The sequence below is a fragment of the Globicephala melas genome, chromosome 2 (assembly GCF_963455315.2).
Source record: "Globicephala melas chromosome 2, mGloMel1.2, whole genome shotgun sequence".
Classification (NCBI taxonomy): domain Eukaryota; kingdom Metazoa; phylum Chordata; class Mammalia; order Artiodactyla; family Delphinidae; genus Globicephala; species Globicephala melas.
The window spans coordinates 50733559-50755259 of NC_083315.2; the positions used below are offsets into that span (position 1 = coordinate 50733559).

Consider the following 21701-nt stretch of genomic DNA (forward strand, 5'->3'; position numbering starts at 1 on the left):
GAATGTAAATTAGTGCAGCCACTATGGAAAACAGTATAAAGGTCCCTTAAAAAAATTAAAACTAGAACTATTATATGATCCAGCAATTCCACTTCTGGGTATTTATCCAAAGGAAGTGAAAACACTAACTTGAAAAGATATATACATCCCTATGTTCACTGCAGCATTATCCACAATAGCCAATACATGAAGCAACCTAAGTGTCCATCAATGGATGAATGGATAAAGAAAATGTGATATCTATATATTTATATATCTATAGATATAGATATTATTGTTCAGCCATAAAAAAAGAACAAAATCTTGCCATTTGTGACAATGTGGATGGACCCTGAGGGCATTATACTAAGTGAAATAAGTCAGATTAAAAAGACAAATACCATATGATCTCTTTGATATGTGGAATCTAAAAAAAAAACCCAAATTCATGGATATAGAGAACAGACTGGTGCTTACTAGAGGCAGGGGGTGGGGTGTGGGAAAAATGGTTGAAGGTGGTCAAAAATAAGTAAGTCATGGAATGGAATGTACAGCATGGTGACTATAGTTAACAATATTGTATATTTGAAAGTTGCTAAGGGAGTAGATCTTAAAAGTTCTCATCACACAAAAAATCTGTAACTATGTGAGAAGATGGATGTTAACTGGACTTATTGTGGTGATCATTTTGCAGTATATACAAATATTGAATCATTATGTTGCTCACCTGAAACTAATAATAATGACTTTCTCCATCAAGGTTGGGTCCTCCTGAGATACTCTCAGTCTCCCAGCACCACTGCTGTCTTACAGAATGTGTCACAATTGTACTTTAAGTTATCTGTGCAATAATTTGTAACACTCCTGCCTTAAGAGGAGTCTGGTTCATCACTTCTTCCCCAGTTCCTAGCACAATGCCAGGTACACAGTAGTATTAACAAATATTTATTGAATATGTTCATGGCTGAATATTCTGCTTCAGTCAAGTTCTCAGGGATTTATTAACTTCATTCATTTAGTGTCCATGAGTAGTGTGTATGTCCAAAATAATCCTAAAATCAGTTCCAAAGTTCATTTTAGTACTGTTTTGATCTCAAAAAAATTTTTAACTGCTGTGTAATTTTTAACTTATGAATTTAAAAATACAATAAAAATTTCATGTCAATAATTATAAATGCAGTACTATCTATAGCAGGGCTTGAGTTCTGAGCTCATTCAGTCTTTACTGTGTTACACACCTAACAATGTGCTCGAGCTGCACACGTTGAAGTCACAATAAAGTGCAAATTAAAACTACCCTTGAGGGAAAAAAATCCCTTAAATTAGCAGAATCAGGGCTACAAGAAGCTCAAGAGCCAGTAGTTAGCTTCCTTTCTTTCAGCATTTTTTTTTGCTGGGACCGTGAGGTCAAAGCGGAATTTCTCTATCCATCCCCATCCTCCTTTCCTGCCAGGTACTGCTGAACAAAGTTAGGCTAAAAGGCAGATGATGGGACTGCGTGTCTGATGACCCTATTTACAACACACAGGTCCCGATCTCCCTGCAGTCCCAAGAATGGTGTCTGCTGTCATCAGGGCATAACCTGCTTACCCTCTCCACCAATACTGCGTGCTTTAAGACACAGCCTCCTGGGCAGTGATTCTTGACTTCAGTCACACACTGAACTCTCTGGGGCACTAGGAAAAATGCCTGAGCCCTAGGCACCAACTGAATCAGAGTTGCTGCAGTGGGGCTTGAGCATTTTTCCAACGATCAAGTCTGCTTCCATGCAGGGTATAAACTCAATTCAGGTTGAGTCAGGGTTTTATGAACTAAAACATCATAAGCGTTGATCATGAATTATTTCATTTATATGTTGTAAAATTAGTGTTTCCATTTGTGTGAATTTGATATCACCTAACTGAATGGAAAATGAAGTATGTCTGGTGAAATCTAATCAATTTTAACTTGTTAAAAAATATTATGCAATCTAAACTTTTAAATCAATGAAAAGTTATAATTTAAGAATTACCAAATTTGAGAGCACCAATACAAGAAAGCAACTTAGAATTATCTAGTAGCACATTCTGTGAAAGTGTGGTAATACCATGTTCCCTGGTTGTGATATAACTGTATCTGTCCGTAATCTTAAAAATTGTTGCAACCTGACCAAAGGATTTCAAGTGAAAAATAAATGACCAGAGAAGTGGAAAAGCTAGGAAAAATTAGGATTCAACTCAGATACCAGTTTCTGTTAAGCAGCTCATAGACCTTCATGTCTTGGTTGAAGCAGCATTTTGCAAACACACTATCCAAACTGCGTGGGTGCTGAGGATGCTTTAAGACTGAATGTGTTCTCCATAACTATTCACATATTTATTCATTCCTTTCATTCCTTTTGGAATTCAAAACTGCCTGATTCTATAATCAGTAAACGTTATAAAACTGAACTTATAACTTACATTCATACTAGTAAAATACCACTTTTAATAGACTTTTTTACATTGGAGTCCCACTGCTACGAAAATTTGAAAATCACTGGACCAGGAGATTCCTAAAGCCTCTATGCAATTCCAGAAACCAAGAGTACTAGGGATGTCAGGTAGCAATCCAGGTTCCCAAGAAGGAAGCAGTAATTATTTACACAGAATGCACAGATAAAGTCTAGAAATTTATGGCATGAGGTTTTTTTTTTTTTTTTTTTGGCCACGCCATGTGGCTTGTGAGATTTTAGTTTCTCAACCAGGGATCGAACCTGGGCCCTCCGCAGTGACAGTGTGGGAGTCCCAACGACTGGACTGCCAGGGAATTCCCCATAGCACAAATACTGTTGGAACCATGTGAAATGTCTGAAGACGAAAAGAGTATGCAAAAATACAGTTGGGGTCTTCCCTGGTGGCGCAGTGGTTGAGATTCCGCCTGCCGATGCAGGGCACACGGGTCCGTGCCCCTGTCCGGGAAGATCCCACATGCCGCGGAGCGGCTGGGCCCCTGAGCCATGGCCGCTGAGCCTGCGCGTCCAGAGCCTGTGCTCCGCAACGGGAGAGGCCACAACAGTGACAGGTCCACGTACCCCCCCCCAAAAAAAAATACAGTTGGTGGTGGTACTGAAGTTGAGGTATTGTAAGTTGTTTTCCAAACTTTTTGTGATGTTATTTTGTTTTTATAATAAACCAGTAAGAAATCATGGCAGAATTGAAAGATCAGAAGTTGCTAATATGTAATATCATTTAATATGTCTGAATATAACTGGTTTCTAATTATAATTCAGCTATGTACTTCAAGGAGGAAGGGAAATTTAGAAATTCAAAGTTATGAAATATTGCTGAGAAGTATAAAGATATAAAAAATAGCTTATTTTTTATTTATTTATTTTATTTTTTTTTGCTGTATGCGGGCCTCTCCCGTTGTGGAGCACAGGCTCCGGACGCGCAGGCTCTGCGGCCATGGCTCACGGGCCCAGCTGCTCCGCAGCATGTGGGATCTTCCCGGACCGGGGCACGAACCCGCGTCCCCTGCATCGGCAGGCGGACTCCCAACCACTGCGCCACCAGGGAAGCCCTAATTTTTTAAAAATTGGAAATTATACACCAAAAATATGTAGTAGCCTTCAAAGTAGTTTTTTTATGAAGTTACCTCCAAATAGAGTACCTCTGTTCCAGGCTCTTGTTGAAACCCCTTTGGAAACTGCTCGCAGAGTTTTGCACTGTATATTCTTTTGAATATACAGTTAGATATGATACTTTCTGGGTGGATTTGGTTTAAAGGAACAGCCAGAAGTAATTAAAAACTTTTCTTGTATAATTTGCAGCCTGGCTTTTAATAATACACAACTTTAATTTTTTCTAATCTAAGCAAATGTTTAGCAAGAATGTTCTTTTAAGAATTTGTATTTTCTGAAAAGCCTTACACAGGACAAAGGAAAGAAGTCTTTAGGGCTCACCAGATGTGAATATTAATTTAATCATCAATCCACAGAATTTCAGTGCCTTCTCTATCCTGCATGAGGGTTCTCACTTTATAATACATCTTTTCATTCCCCTCCCCCTGCAAGTCTTCAAGTTTTCTTCTTAAAAGGGGCTTCTGCTTACAATTTCATCAGTAGACTTGCTGGCCAAACGGGTATATTCTTTAAAGGAAAAACGGGCACATGTTCACACAGATAATAATTGTGTAGTCCTTCCATTAAAAGTATTTTTGCCTTTTTCTAAACACACACTAATCCTTGACAAGTCAATTTCTCTTGGACTTCCTTCTTCCTCTCTGGAGATTCCTTCTCAGACACGCTTGCTGGACCCCTTTCCTTCTACAGTCATTTCTGGGTATGAGACTGGTTCTGGACCCCTCCGGGATACCAAAATCAGTGGATGCTCAAGTCCCTTACATAAAATGGCATTGTATTTGCATAGAACCTATGCACATCCTCCCTTATACTTTAAATCATCTCGTACTTACAATACCTTATACAACATAAATGGTATATAAATAGTTGCTAAGCTGGTGGCAAGTTCAAGTTTTGGTTTTTGGAACTTTCTGGAATGTTTTTCTTTTTACAAATATTTTTGATCTGAGGTTGGTTGAACGTGGAACCCTTGAATACAGAGGGTTGACTGTAGTCCCTTAAATGTTTCAGGGACTTTCAATGTCTTCAATTAATATCTACATGCTAACAACTCAGAACCCACAGTTAGGTCTAGCTCTCTTCTGGGCTCCACACTCATGTATCTAAATGCCAGTGGAGAACTGTACTTGGAGTTTCCACAGCACCTTCAATACAAACTCAACTCAGTCTATGGCCTCTCAAACTTGCCATCTCAGTGTACGGCACCTGTATCTCACAGTCACCCAAGTGAGAAACCTGGCTATGTTCCTGGACCCTTCCTAACCTCACTTCTCTCTATCCTCACTGCCACTGTTACAGTACACCACTCCTACCCTGGACAACCACAACAGAGTCCGTGCTAAGCGGCTGTTTCTTCGCCCACCCTACACCAACTTCTTTCTGAAAGACATCTCAACTTTCATTCGGATAAAGTCCAAATCCTTGAACATGGCTTAGCATGTCCTTTGAGATCTGCCTCTTGGGGTCTTCTCACCTCTGTGCCCCACAAACTTAGCTCCAGGCTTTCTCTGAGGGCCTCAGAAACTCTGTGCACTTTAAGGATTCCCAAGCTTTGCTTGGCCCATTCTTTCTAAATCACACTCAACCATTTCCCTCCCACTCTCAACCTTCAACTAGGAAACCTCCAGTCTTGGGGAGCCCTCCACATATCCAAGTCAGGATTAGAGGGCCCTGCCAAGTGCTCCCTCAGCCTATACACAGTATTTCTCTCACTGAATTGTCCATAACTATTTTCTAGTTTGGTTCCCCTATGCTTGACTACGAGCTTCCCTGGGCAGGCCTGAACCCAGTCCGCCCACCTAAGCCAATAAGTAGCTCATGTAGAAGGCACCAAAACTAGTATTCTTGATAAATGAATGATAATGTACAATAAAATACGAGGATATCAATTTAAAGTGTTTGCAGTGACCCCCATCTGCCACAAAACATCTTAATATATTTTATTAAACAAAAACAGCTGATACGTTGAAATGCATACTTCCTTTATACAATTAGGCCTTTCTTTGAGGACATCGGTGGTAGTCAAACGTCTGGTGTACTGGGTGGCTTAGTTTAAGATAATGTCAACTACTGCCTGGACTACTGCAACAGTCTTTCACATTTGCCTTAACCTCACTCCCCGCTGCAGTCTTCTCCACTGAGCAGCCAGTGATCTTTTCAAAACATAAACAGATACGATAACTTTCCGACCACCCGCTACAAGGTCTTGCAAGATCCGCAGCCTGTCGCACCCCCCCCCCCACCCTCAACTTCATTACTAACCATCCTCCCTCTTACGCTGCTTGACTACCTGGCCTTCTTTCTTGCAGTTCCTGTCAACAGCAAAGATTATTCCAGCGTCAGAAGCTTTGCCCTTTTGATGTCTCTGCCTGAAAAATTCTTCCCTCAGTTCTTGGCATGGCTAGCTCTTCCTCACTCAGATCGATACTCAAATGTCACTTCCTCAGAGACCTTTCCTATCTAAAATAGCCATCGCGCCCTAGCCAATCTCGATCCCATTATTCTGCTTTTCTTTACATAACCTATCCCTATCTGATAAATAATTTTGTGTTTGTCGGTCTCTCTGTTAAAGTGACGAGGGCAAATGATTGCATCTATCCTATCTCGTTCACCGTTGTCTCCCTAACGGCTAGAACAGTGACCGGAGGGTAAATACCGGCTAAACGAAAAAAATGCACTTAATAAACACGTCCATCTCCCATAGTTTCCACTCTTTTCCCTTTCATTCACAGGAATTCGTGAGGGTCGCTGTTCTGGCAGGAAAGCCCTTGAAGCGTTACCGTCACCCCACAGAGAGTCCTCTTTGCCACGCTAGGCGAGGCACGCCCAGCCTGGGAGCTAGCGGAGCCTCAGGGACCGAGAGAGGAGCCCAGGACCCGGCAGTCGCGTCTAAAAAGCTCTGAGGAGAGCGGCGGGACAAGGCGTCCCTCTCCTGGCTTCCTGGGGACTGACGCCTCCGCAATCCTAAGCCCTGGAACAGCCTCTCAGTCGGCCGCACACACGCCTCCCCCGCCGCCGAGGTCAGCGGCTGCGCCCACTTACCTGCCAGGGATCTGACTCAAGCCACTCTGCTTTTGCACCGCCATTCGAGCAAACCCCGGCCCCTTCCGAGACACCGTAGTTCACGGAAAGTACAAGGCGTTTCCTCTTCCGCATGCGCAGAGGACCTGTTCGGCCTACAGTGTTTCTTAGCAACCGCTTCGAGTCCATCCGCCAGGGGCGGAGCAGCGGAAGCCACGGGGAGGGGGAAGTGACTGAGGCCAATCGGAGACGAGTCCTAACCTCGATCGGCACGCCTCCTCTTATTGTCGCGAATGCACAGGCGGCTTTACGGCAGGCTAGGGGTGGGTGCTGCTGGGGTAAGGAGGAGGGAAGGAAGCAACCAACCAACCAAGTCGCCTCCACCCCCCACCCCCACCCACCCCGGACCTAGTTTACGGCTCCGGGCTCAGGCTCCAGTGCGGCCGCTGATTGGCTGCTGAAGGCTTGGTCCCATCCCAGTGACCCCAAAGTGCTGGAGGGAGGGGGCGGGGGTGGATCAGTGCAAAGTGCATCCCGAAAGCCCCCTGCCTGGATCCCCCGCGGCTGGCACTTCGGACCCTGAATGACCTGGGACCTCGCTGCCCCGAGACCTCCTGTGTCCCCTCGTAGCTGGGAGCCTCCGGCCCGGAGCGCGGCAGCCCCCTGCTCCGAGCCCTCAGACGGGCACTGCCCCCCCACCCGAGCCGGGACTTCCTCCCTGCACCCCTGCCCCGAGGCTGCCCGGCGGCCAGGACCGCCGCCTCCAGTCTTTTCGGCAGTCTGGATGCTAGCCGGGCTGGGGCCGTGAGGCATCGAGGAGGATCAAGAACACCCGTGTCCGGCCCTGCCTGGGCTGTTTCTTCAATGGAGAAGTTGGTGAGTGTGGAGGAGGCTGAAAGAAAGAAGAGAAGCAGCAGTTGAGGAGACAGGTAAAGTCAGTTACCTCCCCTGAGGGGAAGGGGGCTAGCCTGGGAGGGAGGAGAATCACTGCTTCTTCCTGCTTGCCTTTTACCAGTCTCTTCCTCTGCTCCCCCTTCCTCAGAGCCCCCTCCTCCTCGCCCCCGGGGTATTGCACCACTCACAGGTTTCTGATTTCCAGGTTTGAGCTGGCTAGGGGAGGCGAGAGAGCAGGAACGGGGCTGCCCACCCACCAGAGAAGCAGCAGAGAACCTCTGACCAGCATCCTCCATAAAGGTAATAAGCCAGCCCTCCCCTCCCCCACTGTTTATTCCTGGCCCCAACTCATTAAGCCGTGCTTTATTTTCAGGATGGTTACCTGGGAATGCAACCCTTTCCTGGCTCCCAGTTTCCCAGCAAAAACAAAAACACTGTCCGTGCCCCAATCCTTAACATTTTAATAACTTTTCTTTCCCAGGAACATGTTTTCCCCCTTTCTCTCTGTACAGTGTGTTTCCGTGTTTTGCTTTATCTTTTGGTGCACTGTACCATTTACCCAGCTCAGAGACTTTGAGACCTTTTTGTAGCTCCCCCTGCCCCTCTTACTCTCATAGGAATTCCTCAGTTCCTTGTTAATGGCTTGTTAGTTCTGAATGACTCTGCTTTTCAGTTAAACCACAATTTTCTGTTTTCCCCTGTTCTTTCCTATCATCTTTCCTCTACCTCCATCAGAAAATCTTTTGAGTTACCTAACTGACAGGGGTTTGGTAGAGGATGGTACAGTAATACCTTGAAATTTGTAAGTTTCAGAAAATAATGTGACTTTTTTTTCTCTAGTAAAAAGTGAATCTGTGTACCTTAGTAGTATGAATGGTATGAAAGCAATACTCCCTCCCGAAGCACTTATGTATAATTAACTCTTTGAGCTTTTGTGTGTTTCTGTGTGACAGATGTGGATGGGCTCTGAAACTCTTATAAAAAGATAAATCGTATTTGTTATACCTCATTTTCTAATACTTATAAAACTTTACAGAATGTCTTGTTAATCATTTGACAGTCAGGAATTTTAAAACAAAAGAATGTTTTGGTGTGTTTAGAATCTAGGGTTTTATTTTGGCACTCTTCATAAGATTTCTCATTTCAAAACCTTTACAGAGAATTTGTTAAATTGAAATTTAAGCATCTAATTCATGTGATCACATTTCTGCTGCTGTATTTCGTTGCTGCTTCTGAAAATGCACTAAAGGTAGGTTTAGGACATTCATGTAAGTCCTAAAGAGGGGATGTGAACAGGGAAATTATGTAAGAGTTAATTCAGAAATTAGCCAAATGAATAGCTTCTCCAACATCCAATAGCAGGAGTATAAAGTGACTTGTTAATCTCAGAGTTATTTTAATATCTCAGATTGTTTAGGGAATTTTAGGTACAAAGAAGTACTTAAAATAGCAGAAGTTGTTAGGAAATCTTTGACTTACTCTGTTCTACTGGACTTTCTGCCTTCCAGAAGAGGAAATTAATGTCTTTCCTGATTCTTCTAATTGTCAAGGTACAGCTAAAGAGACTTTTAAGGGGCTCTGAGGGTTTGCATATTCTTGAAACCTGGAACTGGACACCAAAATGAGAGCGTATGCTACTGAATGGGATTTAAAATCAGTATCTACCAATGACTATTACACAGTGAGCATTTAGGGCACCCTTTGTATGTATATGTAGGGTCCACTTCATTTCAGTAAAAGCTAGGTAGAATGCGTCTTTCATTATTTAAATATGTGAATCACTAGAGAAATGCCTAATGATTCCTTTAGAACTTTTAAAAAATGCTAAAATACTTGAAATATGTTTTTAAGGTAAAAATGAATTATGTATTTTTTATTCAGGCCTTCTCAGTTAAATATATTTCTGCTTTAGATTGAACTCTAGCATGTTTTCATTTCTGAGGGATATTATCACCTGTGCTGAGTCAAGTATGTAAGGTAAAGAGAGGAACACTGCTTTCCTCTGGTTTCCAGTGAGTTCATTCTCATTGCTTAAATAATGTTTCGTTGATCCTCTCAGCTTTTAATGATTTTTCTAAGATTACAGAATATATATAAATTGTCAGCATCTGTTCTTAATGTTAGCATGATTGAGAGTATTTGGTCTAGGTTATGCCAGTCATGTAAAATATTTAATTTAGTACTTCGTTACCAACATCGCCAGTTAGGTAGTTTATCTTTTTCAATCTGGTAGTTAACTTTGTGTTAATTCTGTTGTCAGTCACATTGTTTTGAAAGGAAAAAAAATTTTAAATACCCAATTTTTTTGGTAACCAAGTAAGATTTATGATCACATAGGAAGAATCACTGATTTTAATTGAAGTGTTGTATTTTGAGTATGCTATGGCCAGTACTTATTTTCTTCATACCTAAAGTGGTGCCATTCACAATTATGACACATACAATATCTCTTTATTTGATAACACAGAAGTACATACTGTCCCTAAAAAGTCTAAAGTCAGGTAGTTTCTATAAGCATATCTAATACGTGACTTTTAGCCTTTCATTTCATTCTCAACAGAAGGCATGCCTTATGTGGAATGCTTGTCTCATTTCTTACAAACTTAGGTACCAACATGAGGTTGCTAAGGTGGTAATGCCAGACATGGGTTAATGAGATAAGATTGACAAGACTTCATCATTTATAATACTTGTGATTTATGCTTTGAATTGGGTCTGGGTAAGTGAATTACGAAATTTCCTCTATTGCCTTGTCCACGTTTCATGAAATTTGTTGGTCTTTCTGTTAGAACTTAGGAGACTTATAGATTAAGTCTTGCATGATAATAACTCCTTATGTTATTTGGAGGCCCAGTAATTTGAAGGGATACCCTCACTTGTTTTGGAACATAAACACTATGGTGCTTTGTTGAGTGTTACTAAAATAACACTTCTACTTCATTTTGGGTTCCAGGCTCTTAGTTATATGAGTAGACCTCATTAACATCCATCTCACCCATGTTGCACACTTCGGGCATTGTAGTGTTTCTGCACCCATCTTCCTTCTTAGGACTTGTGAACTATTGGTTTTTTTGTTTTTTGTTTTTTTTTCTCTCCTCAGGGCCAGTATCCTTGGAGTTGCTGATTTTCTTTCCTTTCCAGCCTGTATCTCTGTTTACTCTGCAAAGAAATGCTTATTTCTTCTTTTGAGTAGCAAGCTGTTATCTTGTTTCTAGTTTGTGTGAAATCTGAAAGCACAGTTCTAATGTGTGTCACTTAATCAAAAAAATGTGTGGCCTTTTAGTGAAAATAATATGTAAAAAGCCATTAATGACTAATCATTTATGCCAAAGGAAACTGGGGACACGTGGGCAAATTCGGTGGAAGTTATATAATTTTAGACAGATCTTAAATATATTTTGTTTTATAGCTATTTTATTCTTTATTCTGTGAATATAGATTTCTTTTAATTATATGAAGCAAGAAGCTTTGGTTTTAACTTAATGAGGTTCACTTGGCATCTATATAGAAATTAGATGGCAACATTTTAATTCCTAAATTTATAGTTTCTAATACAGTCAACAGTATAAAAGCTCGGATGCCTAGATTGTTTTCTTTTGTAAGAAAAGTGTAGAGTAGAAAAGATGAATTCGTAAAATTTAAACACACCATTAACATTGGGCAGTAAAATCTTATCTAAAAGTGATATACATTGGGAAGCAGCTCATTTTGATACATAATTCTGAAGTCTTCCTTGTTAGTATGTTTTTTTTTCTTTTTCTGACTGTGAAACCTAGAATGGGATTTCTAAAGATTGCACCTTCAGAGTTTTAGTCATTCTGAGTCAACTTACATTGTACATATGTTTATTTAGAAAATTGCCTCCTTTGCCGTATTTTTTTATTTTATAGGTCACTACCATGAGCTATCAGACTTTCAAACTTGCACTTTTTGAGAGGGAATAGACTTTTTTCCATTCTCATCTCTGGGCTTCCTTTGTAGTTTTTAATAGGTAACTTTACCACTGGATATTATATTTACTAAGTTCAACAGTCTTTTTTCCCTGTACTTATACATACATGGATGGTTCTACTCTAGTAAGTACAAACTCTCATAAAATTACACCAGGATGAAATTAACTCATCTGATGCTTTGAACTATTAGGATGTTTTGCTAATAAGTCATTGGCCTTCATAATTTAAGGTATGCAGTTGACAGGGGTCATGTGTGCATGTTATGTGTGTGTCTGTGTTTTTTCCCATAGAGACTGAAGCGCTTTTTTGGTTTAAACCTATGGTTATTATTTATAGAGCTTGGTATTGTCAGAAAAGAGAAAAAGGATCTTAACCATTCTAGGAGTATTTGATTCATTTGAAGTATGCAGAACTCTCTATTAAAGTTCTACCCAGGAATAATACCAGTGGCCAAAGCCTAGTAGTATGCCAGGCATGTGTCAGGCACTCAGTAGACTTTCATTTGTCTAATTGAAGCAGACCATGTGGGATTATCACAAGTTACTATTGTTTGTGCATCTTTCTTATAAGAGAGAAATAGTTGAGTCACTTTGACTTTTAACAAAGCCTTTCTTGATATTATTAATAAATTAATACCATTTCATATTCTTCTCAACCCCCACCTCACATGTCCTCCCCACCACTCCACTGCATTCATGGAAGTGATGATGGCTATATGGAAAGCAACAACAAGAACAAGGACTCTTAAAGACTCAAGACCGTAGAGGGTCGTCTCCACTTTTCTTGGGAGGCAGGGCGCACTTAGAAGTAAGGCTTCAGTGGTGTTCATTCTTGCACTGTAGGTGTAGCTCACATGTGAAGTAATCACATGTTCCTTTGTGGAAATGCTGCAGGCTCATCATTGGAGACATTGGTTTGCATTTTTTATTTTAGTACAGTTCTAGATTTATGGAAAAATTGCAAAGGTAATACAGGATTCCCATATACTGCACACTCACCTTCCCCTAATTAACATCTTATATTAATAGATACGTTTGCCACAATTAATGAACCAGTAATGAACATTCTTATTAACTAAAACCCATACTGTATTCAGATTTCTTTAGTTTTTACCTAATATCTTTTTTTCTGTTCTAGGATCCCATCAAGGATATCACATTCCATTTAGTCGTTTCTTTAGGCTCCTCTTGGCTATGACTGTTTCTCAGACTTCTTTGTTTCCTTGCTTTTGATGACCTTGACATTTTGAAGAGTACTGGTCAGGTATTTTGTAGAATGCCCCTCAATTGGAATTAGTCTGATATTTTCCTCATGATTAGGCTAGGTCTATGGGTTTGGGGGAGAAAGAGCACAGAGGTAAATTGCCATTCTCATCATATCATACTAACAACATGACTTGGCACTCTTGATTTTGACCATGATCACCTGGCTGAGGCAGTGTTTTTCAGGTTTCCCACTGTAAAGTTTCTTCCCCCCTCCCCCATACTATCCTCTTTGAAAGGAAGTCACATTTAAGGAGAGAGGAGTTGTGCTCCACCTCCTTGAGGGGAGAGAATTTACACAAATTATTTGGAATTTTGCACAGGAGATTTGTTTCTTCTCCCCCTTTAAAAATTTAATTAGTTATTTATATCAATACAGACTTATTGATATTTATTCTGTACTTTGGGTTAGACTCTAATAGTACTTTGACTATCTTCTTGTTCGAATTGTTCCATCTTGGCTATTGAGAGCTCTTTTGGTTGGCTCCTGTGTCCCTTTGACATACCCCCATCATTGCATTTTTCTTGGAGCACTTCCTTGCTTTTTGGCACTGTGAGATGCTCTAGGCTCATCTTCTATATTTCTTGCCCAGTCTTAGAATCAGCCATTTCTGTAAGGATAACTGTGCATTTTTTACAGCTTGCCATGTAGGAGTTGTTCTGATCATGCCTAGTTCAGTTAGAAGTGTTAAGCAGAGTTTTAAACCAAATATTATTTATTTCCAAGTGCATGTTTGCAAAGTCTTTGGCCTTCCTTGAAGAAATTTGACAAGGAAAAATAAGGTGTGAAAAGAGGAAAGGTTCAAAGTAGACCATACTAATTTGGATTGGTTGAAAATTCTGGTCTGTAGCCACCACCACCTATGACTGTCACTTTTCTCCATAGCTCATCAGGTTGCCAGGCAGCTTGACCATTCCTTGTTTAAGTGATGGAGGGCTTATTAGCACATCCACCCCACTGGGATGGGGTGGCAGTTCTCCCAGTGAGTAATTCCTAGAGGGATTCTGGTGTAATGCATGGAAGTCACTTTGCCTGTGTTCTTAACCTTAATGGAATTCACAGATCTAGGATTTATCTGACATGGAGAAAGATCCCTATTCTTTTAGTTGTAGAGAATTTTTTCAGAATCCATATGGAGAAGCTGGCAAGACTGTTAATCTTTTACCTAGTTTGGTGTATGCATAAAGGAATAAAAAAGTTTCAAAATTATTAACGTGATGCCTTTTGCATGTATGAAGAACCAGCATTTAAAGAAAATCTCCTTTTAGTTGTCATAGATTTCATTTTGACCCTGGCCACCTATTGTATTGAATGCAGATATATTCTCATTTTAATTGTTTAGAAAGAGTAAGAAACTTGCGATGTCAATTAAAAAGTAATTCAGTACTGAAAATATATTTTGAATAGAGCAAAAAGAAGAATTTGTGTTTGCATCCAAATTCCAAGTGTGTGATTTATTATTTTCCTTATTCATTAAAAAAAAAACCCTGCCTTTTTAGAAAAAAAAAAATTCCTGAAAATAAGTCATATCCTGTACCACCTTGCGGGTTAATGTAGATTTGAGATCATTTTTTCTAAGCATTGATTTAAGTTCTTTCTTTGCTCTGTAAGTTTGTTGTAAAGTGCTAAAATATAAGCTCATCAAAAGGTAGACTACTCAGGCAGCTATGTTTCTTTATTTTTTTTGAAAATTTCCCGTGATTGTTATTTCATTCGTTTTTAGGTTAAGAAAGAGCTCATTGACACTGGAATCTGGACACACTCTGAGCCCCCTACTCACGATGCTGTATGTGCACAATGGTTATTAGGCGATCCACGTATCAGGAAAAGGGGCATTCTTCCCGTAAGGTAAGTGACTGAGGGTCATAGGTCATCTGTGCTGTTCTGGGGGAAAATCCATTTAGCTTTTATTTCTCCTTCAGATCACCTAATTCATACTAAACACAGCACTTGCTAAAAGAAAATCCAGGTTTGTTTTGATATTGTTTGAATCTTTTTCCTTGCATAGTATGCCTTAAGTGCCAAGGTGATCATCCCAATTAAAAAAGAAAAATCTGTTAAAGATGATTGTTTTGAGTATATGGTAGTAGTTTCTATTAACTCCTTCTAATGGTCTTCATCTTTCCTTATAATGCTAAAAATAAGCAAAAACCTATTCCAAAAGGATTCTTGGTTTTAAAATTTCTAAGACAAGAGACTTAATTTTAGTGTCAGTTGAAAAAGTAAGTGAAGAGATGGGGGAAATCACGTTTATTAAGAAAACAAATTGTCAGGAAATTTCTAATTTCCCAATTTTCCTTGAGGAGATAGCCTGATATTTTTAAATTACATTACTTAGTAGTGATACTTAGGAGTTTTGTAATAACCATTTTCTATGTATGAAACAAGGTAGGATATGTGATTATACTATTAAGCTGTGATAATATGACCTAAGTTATGACCTAAGTTAGGCTTAAGTTGACCTTTGTACAGTCTATAAGGAGAAGTTTTACAAGGTAAACTATTATTGGTAACAAGATTATCCCAAGATGTCTAACCTACATATGAGACCAGAATGTCTTTAAAGGACTTTCACATAATTTTTTATTTTTAGAAGTGGAAGCTACTAATTAGGAGGTGAGTTTAATCTATACCTTAAAGTTAGCCCAGATGGAATGGCTTCCTAGAATTATGTAGTTTAAGTTTCTGTATGTATTTAAAAGCTTAAAAATGCACTAAAAAAGTTTTTGTATACACACATATAAGATGTAACTTTTCACCAGTTCAGTTTGGACTTCCCTGTTTGCATGAAGGAGATCTCATTTTACATTGAGTTTGAGTACACACCTCGTTTGTGACCTATTAGAGAGTGTTAGAATTCTGTATACTGCTTTTACCTTTTTCATGTGGTTAATCAACAGATTGATTAGATTCCTTTAGTTTTTAAATATTTTGTATGATCTTGCTACTTTGAGTATTTGTAGAATAAAACTTCTGGAAAATGGAAATTAAAAAAGTACAAAAGAAATGTGGCAGAAAAAGAGTAGTAGTAAATCGTGCCTCAGAGGACATAAAGTGGGAAGGATAGAAAGAGACAGAAACAAAAGGAAAGTAAATATAATCTACACATTTTCCTCTAATTTACTTAAACCCCACCCACTTCCCCTTCCCCCCAACTTTCCACTCTTTGGGGCTAAAAATAAAATATTGTTGAAATACTTTAGGGGACCAGCCTAAAGGTTTTTGCTTTTTTAAAATTTTAGACTACTTCTCATAGCTGGAGGTCTTTAGTCCTAATCTATGAATTGTCCATTTGATACTCGATATGTACTCACTGATCTGTGATAGAATCCTTGAATTGTTTATAACTTAAATTTTCCGTGTGCATCAGGTAAATGCGAACTCCTAAGACAAGTACTCATTTGCTTCCTCTGTTGTCTCCATCTTCAGCTGCCTAGCATCACTTTCCATTTTACCTAAAATAAATGTTGTGTTCATTGGTGTTTGCTTTGAGTTTACAAAAGGCTGCAGAAGAAATTGCCTGTTTTGGCATTTTAGGGCTTTATGCCTCACTTTCTTTCTGAAATCTTTTATAATCTTAGGGAAATAACTGAAAGTTTTGGTCAAAACTGATACATGTTAATTTGTTATAGTAGTATGAACTGTCATCACTAAAGTTTACATGATTTAGCAATGGAAACTTCTGTGCTATTTAATGAACACACTGTCAGGTGTCAAGTATTCTAAATTTTATGTATTCTACCTACCCTTCAAGGCTGATCCCTGTGACCTAATGAATCCTTTGTAAAAAGTGGACTCAGCTAGGATGTTACACCACCATTGTCGAAGGAACCCTGAACTCCAGGAAGAGTTGCAGATTCAAGCTGCAGTGGCTGCCGGGGATGTTCACACGGTACGAAAGATGTTAGAACAAGGCTATTCTCCAAATGGCCGGGATGCTAATGGCTGGACCCTGCTTCATTTCTCTGCAGCAAGAGGAAAGGAAAGATGTGTTCGAGTATTTCTAGAACATGGAGGTGAGTTTATTAGAAGCAAACCCTTTTTTCCCAAGGAGAAACTTAAAATGAAATTCTGTTTAGTTTAAAATATATGAGTGCTTGTGTATATAATTTCTAATGCTTCTTTTTGCTAATACTCTACTTCTTATTCTCTCCTTTGTGAAGATGTGTTAAAATTATGCTGAGTCTTGTTTAAAACCAGATTGTCTAAAAAATCAGTTTGTTGAATGTGCTTTTTTCCCCTTGTAACTCTAGTTTCTATACAGCCAGATTTCCCCAGATTATTTCAACCAAAAGCAGCCCTTCTTCAGGTTGTCAAGTTGCTTTGTTTCAGAAGCAGAAGTGGCTGTGGTCCCAACAACTGAAAGTTGCTCAAGCTCCCCCTTTTGAGACTTGCTCAAGCTAACTGAGCTGACACAGGCCCCCTGATAATACCATGGCCTTCAGGATACCCTACCTTTTGAATTTACCTCTTCATAAAAAAATTTTAGTTGCTTTTATTACTGTTTTAGAGCACTTGCCTTTTCTAGAATTGTACATAGTTTCTAGGTATCCTACAAGATTGGTTAGCTGAGGTCTAATTTTGTGTAAACATATGCAGTTGGAAACTACATTTGACATTTAATGTTTTTGCTTGAAAAACTGTCCATTCCTGTAATTAATAGTAACTAATAATTGTCTTAAAGTAGTTTACTTTTTTCTCCCATTATATTTTCACTTAATTTATTTTCCTAAAGATGAACAAGTGTATTTTGTCATTTGTACCCATATTATTTGTAAATTATGGTGTAAAACAGCTTGGTTGGGACTCAGGATCCATTATGTACCATTCTAGGGCCTGGATTGCTTATTAACAGTCATTTAGTTCCATTTCTATGGTGTACTTTGTTACAAGACTAGTCAAACTTACTTGCAAACTAATTTGAAGTACAGAAAATGTTAGAAGTCACACAGCTCTCATTAGGGTCTTGTGAATTATGTGAAGATAGGAATACAAAGGCTATGAGCGTGGACTTACTGCAAAGTCCTGCTATACCTGAGACTAGGAATCATCACACATCCGAGTGGCCCTGAAATAAGAATTATATCCCCGAAATAGTTGACTGTTGACAGGACACCACCATTTGCTAGCCTGTGCCTCCTTTGTAGCCATCCTCCATCCCTCCCTGCCACCCTTGCTCATATCTCATTTCACCTTGAAACTTGAAAACCTCAGCTCTGAAGGCAACGAAGGAGAAATGTAAGAGGAATGCCAGGAGAAAGAGCTGAAAAAACTAAGAAGTGGGTGTAGGATCAGAATACTTAAAATTCTGGCAGTGCTTAGTAATATTAAGACCAAGATCAGAACTCACATTTTTAAATTCTACCTAGTCCTGTTACTTTTCTGTTTCTGCCAGCCTTGCTTTTAAAATATTTTAAATATTAATTAAGAAAGAAAGTTCAATTACTCAGGTAATGTATGAACTTGTCTCCTTAAAACAAATAAAATACATTTTCAAATAAATTACAAATAAAGCCAAAGTCCCCTTTGGCCAACTCCCAATCCTTATCTGCCTACCCCTGCCCAGACGTAACTCATGGGTATGAGTTTGGTTTGGTCCTTATCTTTCTAGATCATTTCCTAAATGTACTTATAGAAAATATGTCTTATTGTGTTGTGTGTGGTTTTTAGAACATAAATGATATCATACTGACTGTATTATTCTGCAATTGTTAGTTTTTGCTCAGCTGTATATAACTTAAGACTTTTTAAATATTGGGTTGGCAAACTTTTTCTGTAAAAGGCCAGATGGTAAAGATTTGGGGCTTTGCGAGCCCTCCTGTCTCTGTTGTTAACTACTCAACTCTGCCTTTGTAGCATGAAAGCAGCCATAGACAATATGTGGATGAATGAGTGTGGCCATGTGCTGATAAACCTATATTTATAAAAACCAGTGGTGTGCCGGATTCGGCCTCTGGTCCCAGTTTGCTGAATCCTATTTCCTCACCATCCCCCTCTCTCTTTTTGTGTATGTATGTGTGTATAGATATTTTTAACAGCTTTTATTGAGATAGAATTCACATACGTTACAATTCACCCTTTTAAAGTGTACAATTCAGTGGCTTTTAGTGTATTCATAGAGTTGGGCATCTATTACCACAGCCAATTTTAAAACATTTTCATTACCCCAAAAAGGAACCTTGTACCTATTCAGTATTAATACATATAGGTTTACTCTGTTCAACTGCTAGATATAGTATTTATTAGTATGGATATACTATCGTTTGTTTAAACCATTCTTTTTTATTTTTTGAGTGGATGAAATTTTCTCAGTAGGACATTTTATTAAGAAGGTAACACATACATATATATACATGGTTAAAAACAAAACGAAAGGTGATGCGGACTGTTCAGTGAGGGGGAAATGTCTGCTCTTCAGCACTGGCCCCTCCTCTCCTTCCCAGAGGCAGTCACTCTTACTGGATTCTTTTGTGTCCCTGCAGAGATAGTCTGTGCATATAAGTGTGCATATTTTCCACCCTCCATCTTCTAGCCTGTTTCTCTTTTGTTAATGGTCTGTTCTGCATCTTGATTTTTTTTACAAAACAGTTTCTCTAAGTGATAGATCCTTGTCATTGATTCCATTGTATAGATGTAATTTATTTAAACTTATTCCCCATTGTTGGACATTCTAATTTTTCATTTTTCTGCTTCTAGAAACAGTATTACAGAGAATGTCCTTGACTAATCTTTTTACATATGTGAATTTATCTCTTGGATAATTCCAAGAAGTACAACTGCCACATCAAAGGGTTGTTAGGTTTTGTTGTTGTTGTTTTGTTGGATATTGACAAATTGTCCTCCAAAGAAGGTTGTTAATGGCTCTGCCCTTAACCAGGTGGGAGGGTGCCCAGTCCCCTGCCTTTGCCAGGAGTGTATCACTAAGTGGTTTGCTCTTCCTCTGTGTGATTTGCTTGCCTCCTTTTTTCCCGAAAATGACATATGAGTAACAAAGCATTGCAAGACTGGGCTGCTTGCTTGTCTTTTTCTTATGACTTGTAGGAGTTGTTTATGTATTCTCTGCTGTTAGTTATATGTTGCAACAGTCTTCTCTCAGCTTGTAGCTTTTCCACATTGTTGTTTTGCTTGTTTTTTGGGAGCAGAGTTTGCATTTTAAGTAGGTAAACTGTATTTTTCTTTTGGCTTATGGTTTGTGCTTTTTGTGTCTTGTACATCATACCACAGGGTCATTATTTGCCTATATTTTTTTCTAAAATGTTTCATGGCATTTAGGTCTTTAATCTATCCAGAATTGGTTTTGGTGTATAACATGAGGTGGTCAGGTACAATTGCATACATAAAGGTAGCCTAAATCATCCTTTCTTTCCTCATTGTTATGTCTTGCCAACTCAGGTATAAAGTTTTTATATACACATGGTTCCGTTAGTTCTATTGTCTGTTGTTATATCCCTGGGTCAGTATAATATTGTTGTAAATTATTATTATTCTCTAATACGTTTTAATATCTGGGGGAGCAAATCTCCTCTCCTTGTTCTTTAAGGATGTCTTGGCTATTCTTAGCACTTTACATTTCCATATAAAATTGTAAAACAACAAAATTACATATTTTGCAGAAGCCCCTCACTTATTCTTGTATAGCACCTTTTACTTCCTCCTTTTACCCTAGTACAATAAGAGATTCAGGGAGTAGTTTTTAATAGCACATTATGTATCAATTTGGAAACACAAATAGGAGAGGAGACTTCCTCCTCCTTGCTCCCGTTGGCCACATGTGATGCTTAGACTTCCTCTGTATTTAGTCTAGGCCTGGCTTCTGATTTCTAGACCAGTGTACCCAGCTGCCTGTTCAGCTTCTCCACAGTTGTGGCTCACAACACAGCGCAGCATGAGCTGCTGCTTTGACCGTGTTCTTTTGCAGTAGATGGCACTACAGCCTATGACTGCTGTGCCAGAAATCTAGAAACCATCCTTCTAAATAGTTGTCAGATCTTTTCACTTCCTTTCGTTGGAGGCACTGCCCCACCTTTGGGCAAGGAAACCTTGTTCCTCACCAGGACGGTTATGATGTCCCTGTCATCCCTGCTTCCAGTCCTGCCCCCTTCCAACCAGTCTCTAAATGGAGTGATCTGTTAAAAATGGCAATTAAAATATTTCCTTTTAAAATCCGTCGGTGGTTTCCCACTTCTCTTGGGACAATATTGAGTCCTTAATGTGACCTACACGGCCCTGCAGCGTCTGCTCCTCTGCGATATCTTTCCAGCTTGTCTTTGAGCCGCAGCCCATCTGCATTCTTTCAGACTCACTGAGCTCAGAGGCGTGTGCCCAGGACCTGCTGGGGTCCCTCTGCTCCCTGCACTGCTGCCACCTTCGCCTGGCTCCTGCCTGCCTCTCCCTCACCTCTCCCTACACTTTCTCAGGGAAGCCTTCCCTTACCATCTGGACTTGGTCAGATCCTTCTATCGTGTGATACTATCGGGCTCTGTACCTTTTTATTGTAGTTCCTATCACAAGCATAATAAATTATTTTTGTAGTATTCTATTTAATTCTATTCTTGTTAGTCTGAGGCTTCATGAGGACAGAACCTGTATCTGTACTGTTCTCAATGAGAGAGAGAAAGAGGAAACAAACACCAGTTATCTAAAATAATTGTTCCCCAGCCTTACAGAGACAAGGCTGATCCTTTTCTTTTTTCTTTTTTTTTTTAAAGAAGATATTGGGGTAGGAGTTTATTAATTAATTAATTAATTTTGCTGTGTTGGGTCTTCGTCTGTGTGCGAGGGCTTTCTCTAGTTGTGGCAAGCGGGGGCCACTCTTCATCGCGCTGCGCGGGCTTCTTACTATCACGGCCTCTCTCGTTGCGGAGCACAGGCTCCGGACGCGCAGGCTCAGTAGTTGTGGCTCACAGGCCCAGTTGCTCCACGGCATGTGGGATCTTCCCAGACCACGGCTCGAATCTGTGTCTCCTGCATTAGCAGGCAGACTCTCAACC

At 39.6% G+C, this 21701-nt stretch overlaps 2 protein-coding genes across 4 annotated transcripts in view; one reads left to right on the forward strand and one right to left on the reverse strand.

Annotated features, from left to right (window-relative positions):
• LINS1 (lines homolog 1) overlaps window positions 1-6707 on the reverse strand; it is a 42313-nt gene extending 35606 nt beyond the window's left edge. For 2 of the 3 annotated variants that reach the window (XR_009562887.1, XM_030873111.2), the window contains exon 1: window positions 6623-6707. The gene's annotated coding sequence lies outside the window, so the exon portion shown is untranslated. The remainder of the gene's footprint in view (window positions 1-6622) is intronic. The other variant, XM_060293910.1, reaches the window with a different exon arrangement.
• A 395-nt stretch (window positions 6708-7102) lies between these two features.
• The window catches only part of ASB7 (ankyrin repeat and SOCS box containing 7), a 47614-nt gene continuing 33015 nt past the window's right edge, over window positions 7103-21701 (forward strand). The window contains exons 1-4 of the mRNA XM_030873110.2: window positions 7103-7530; window positions 7701-7795; window positions 14435-14559; window positions 16466-16727. Of these exons, the coding sequence (XP_030728970.1) occupies window positions 16517-16727 (211 nt within the window). The 5' untranslated portion in view covers window positions 7103-7530; window positions 7701-7795; window positions 14435-14559; window positions 16466-16516. The remainder of the gene's footprint in view (window positions 7531-7700; window positions 7796-14434; window positions 14560-16465; window positions 16728-21701) is intronic.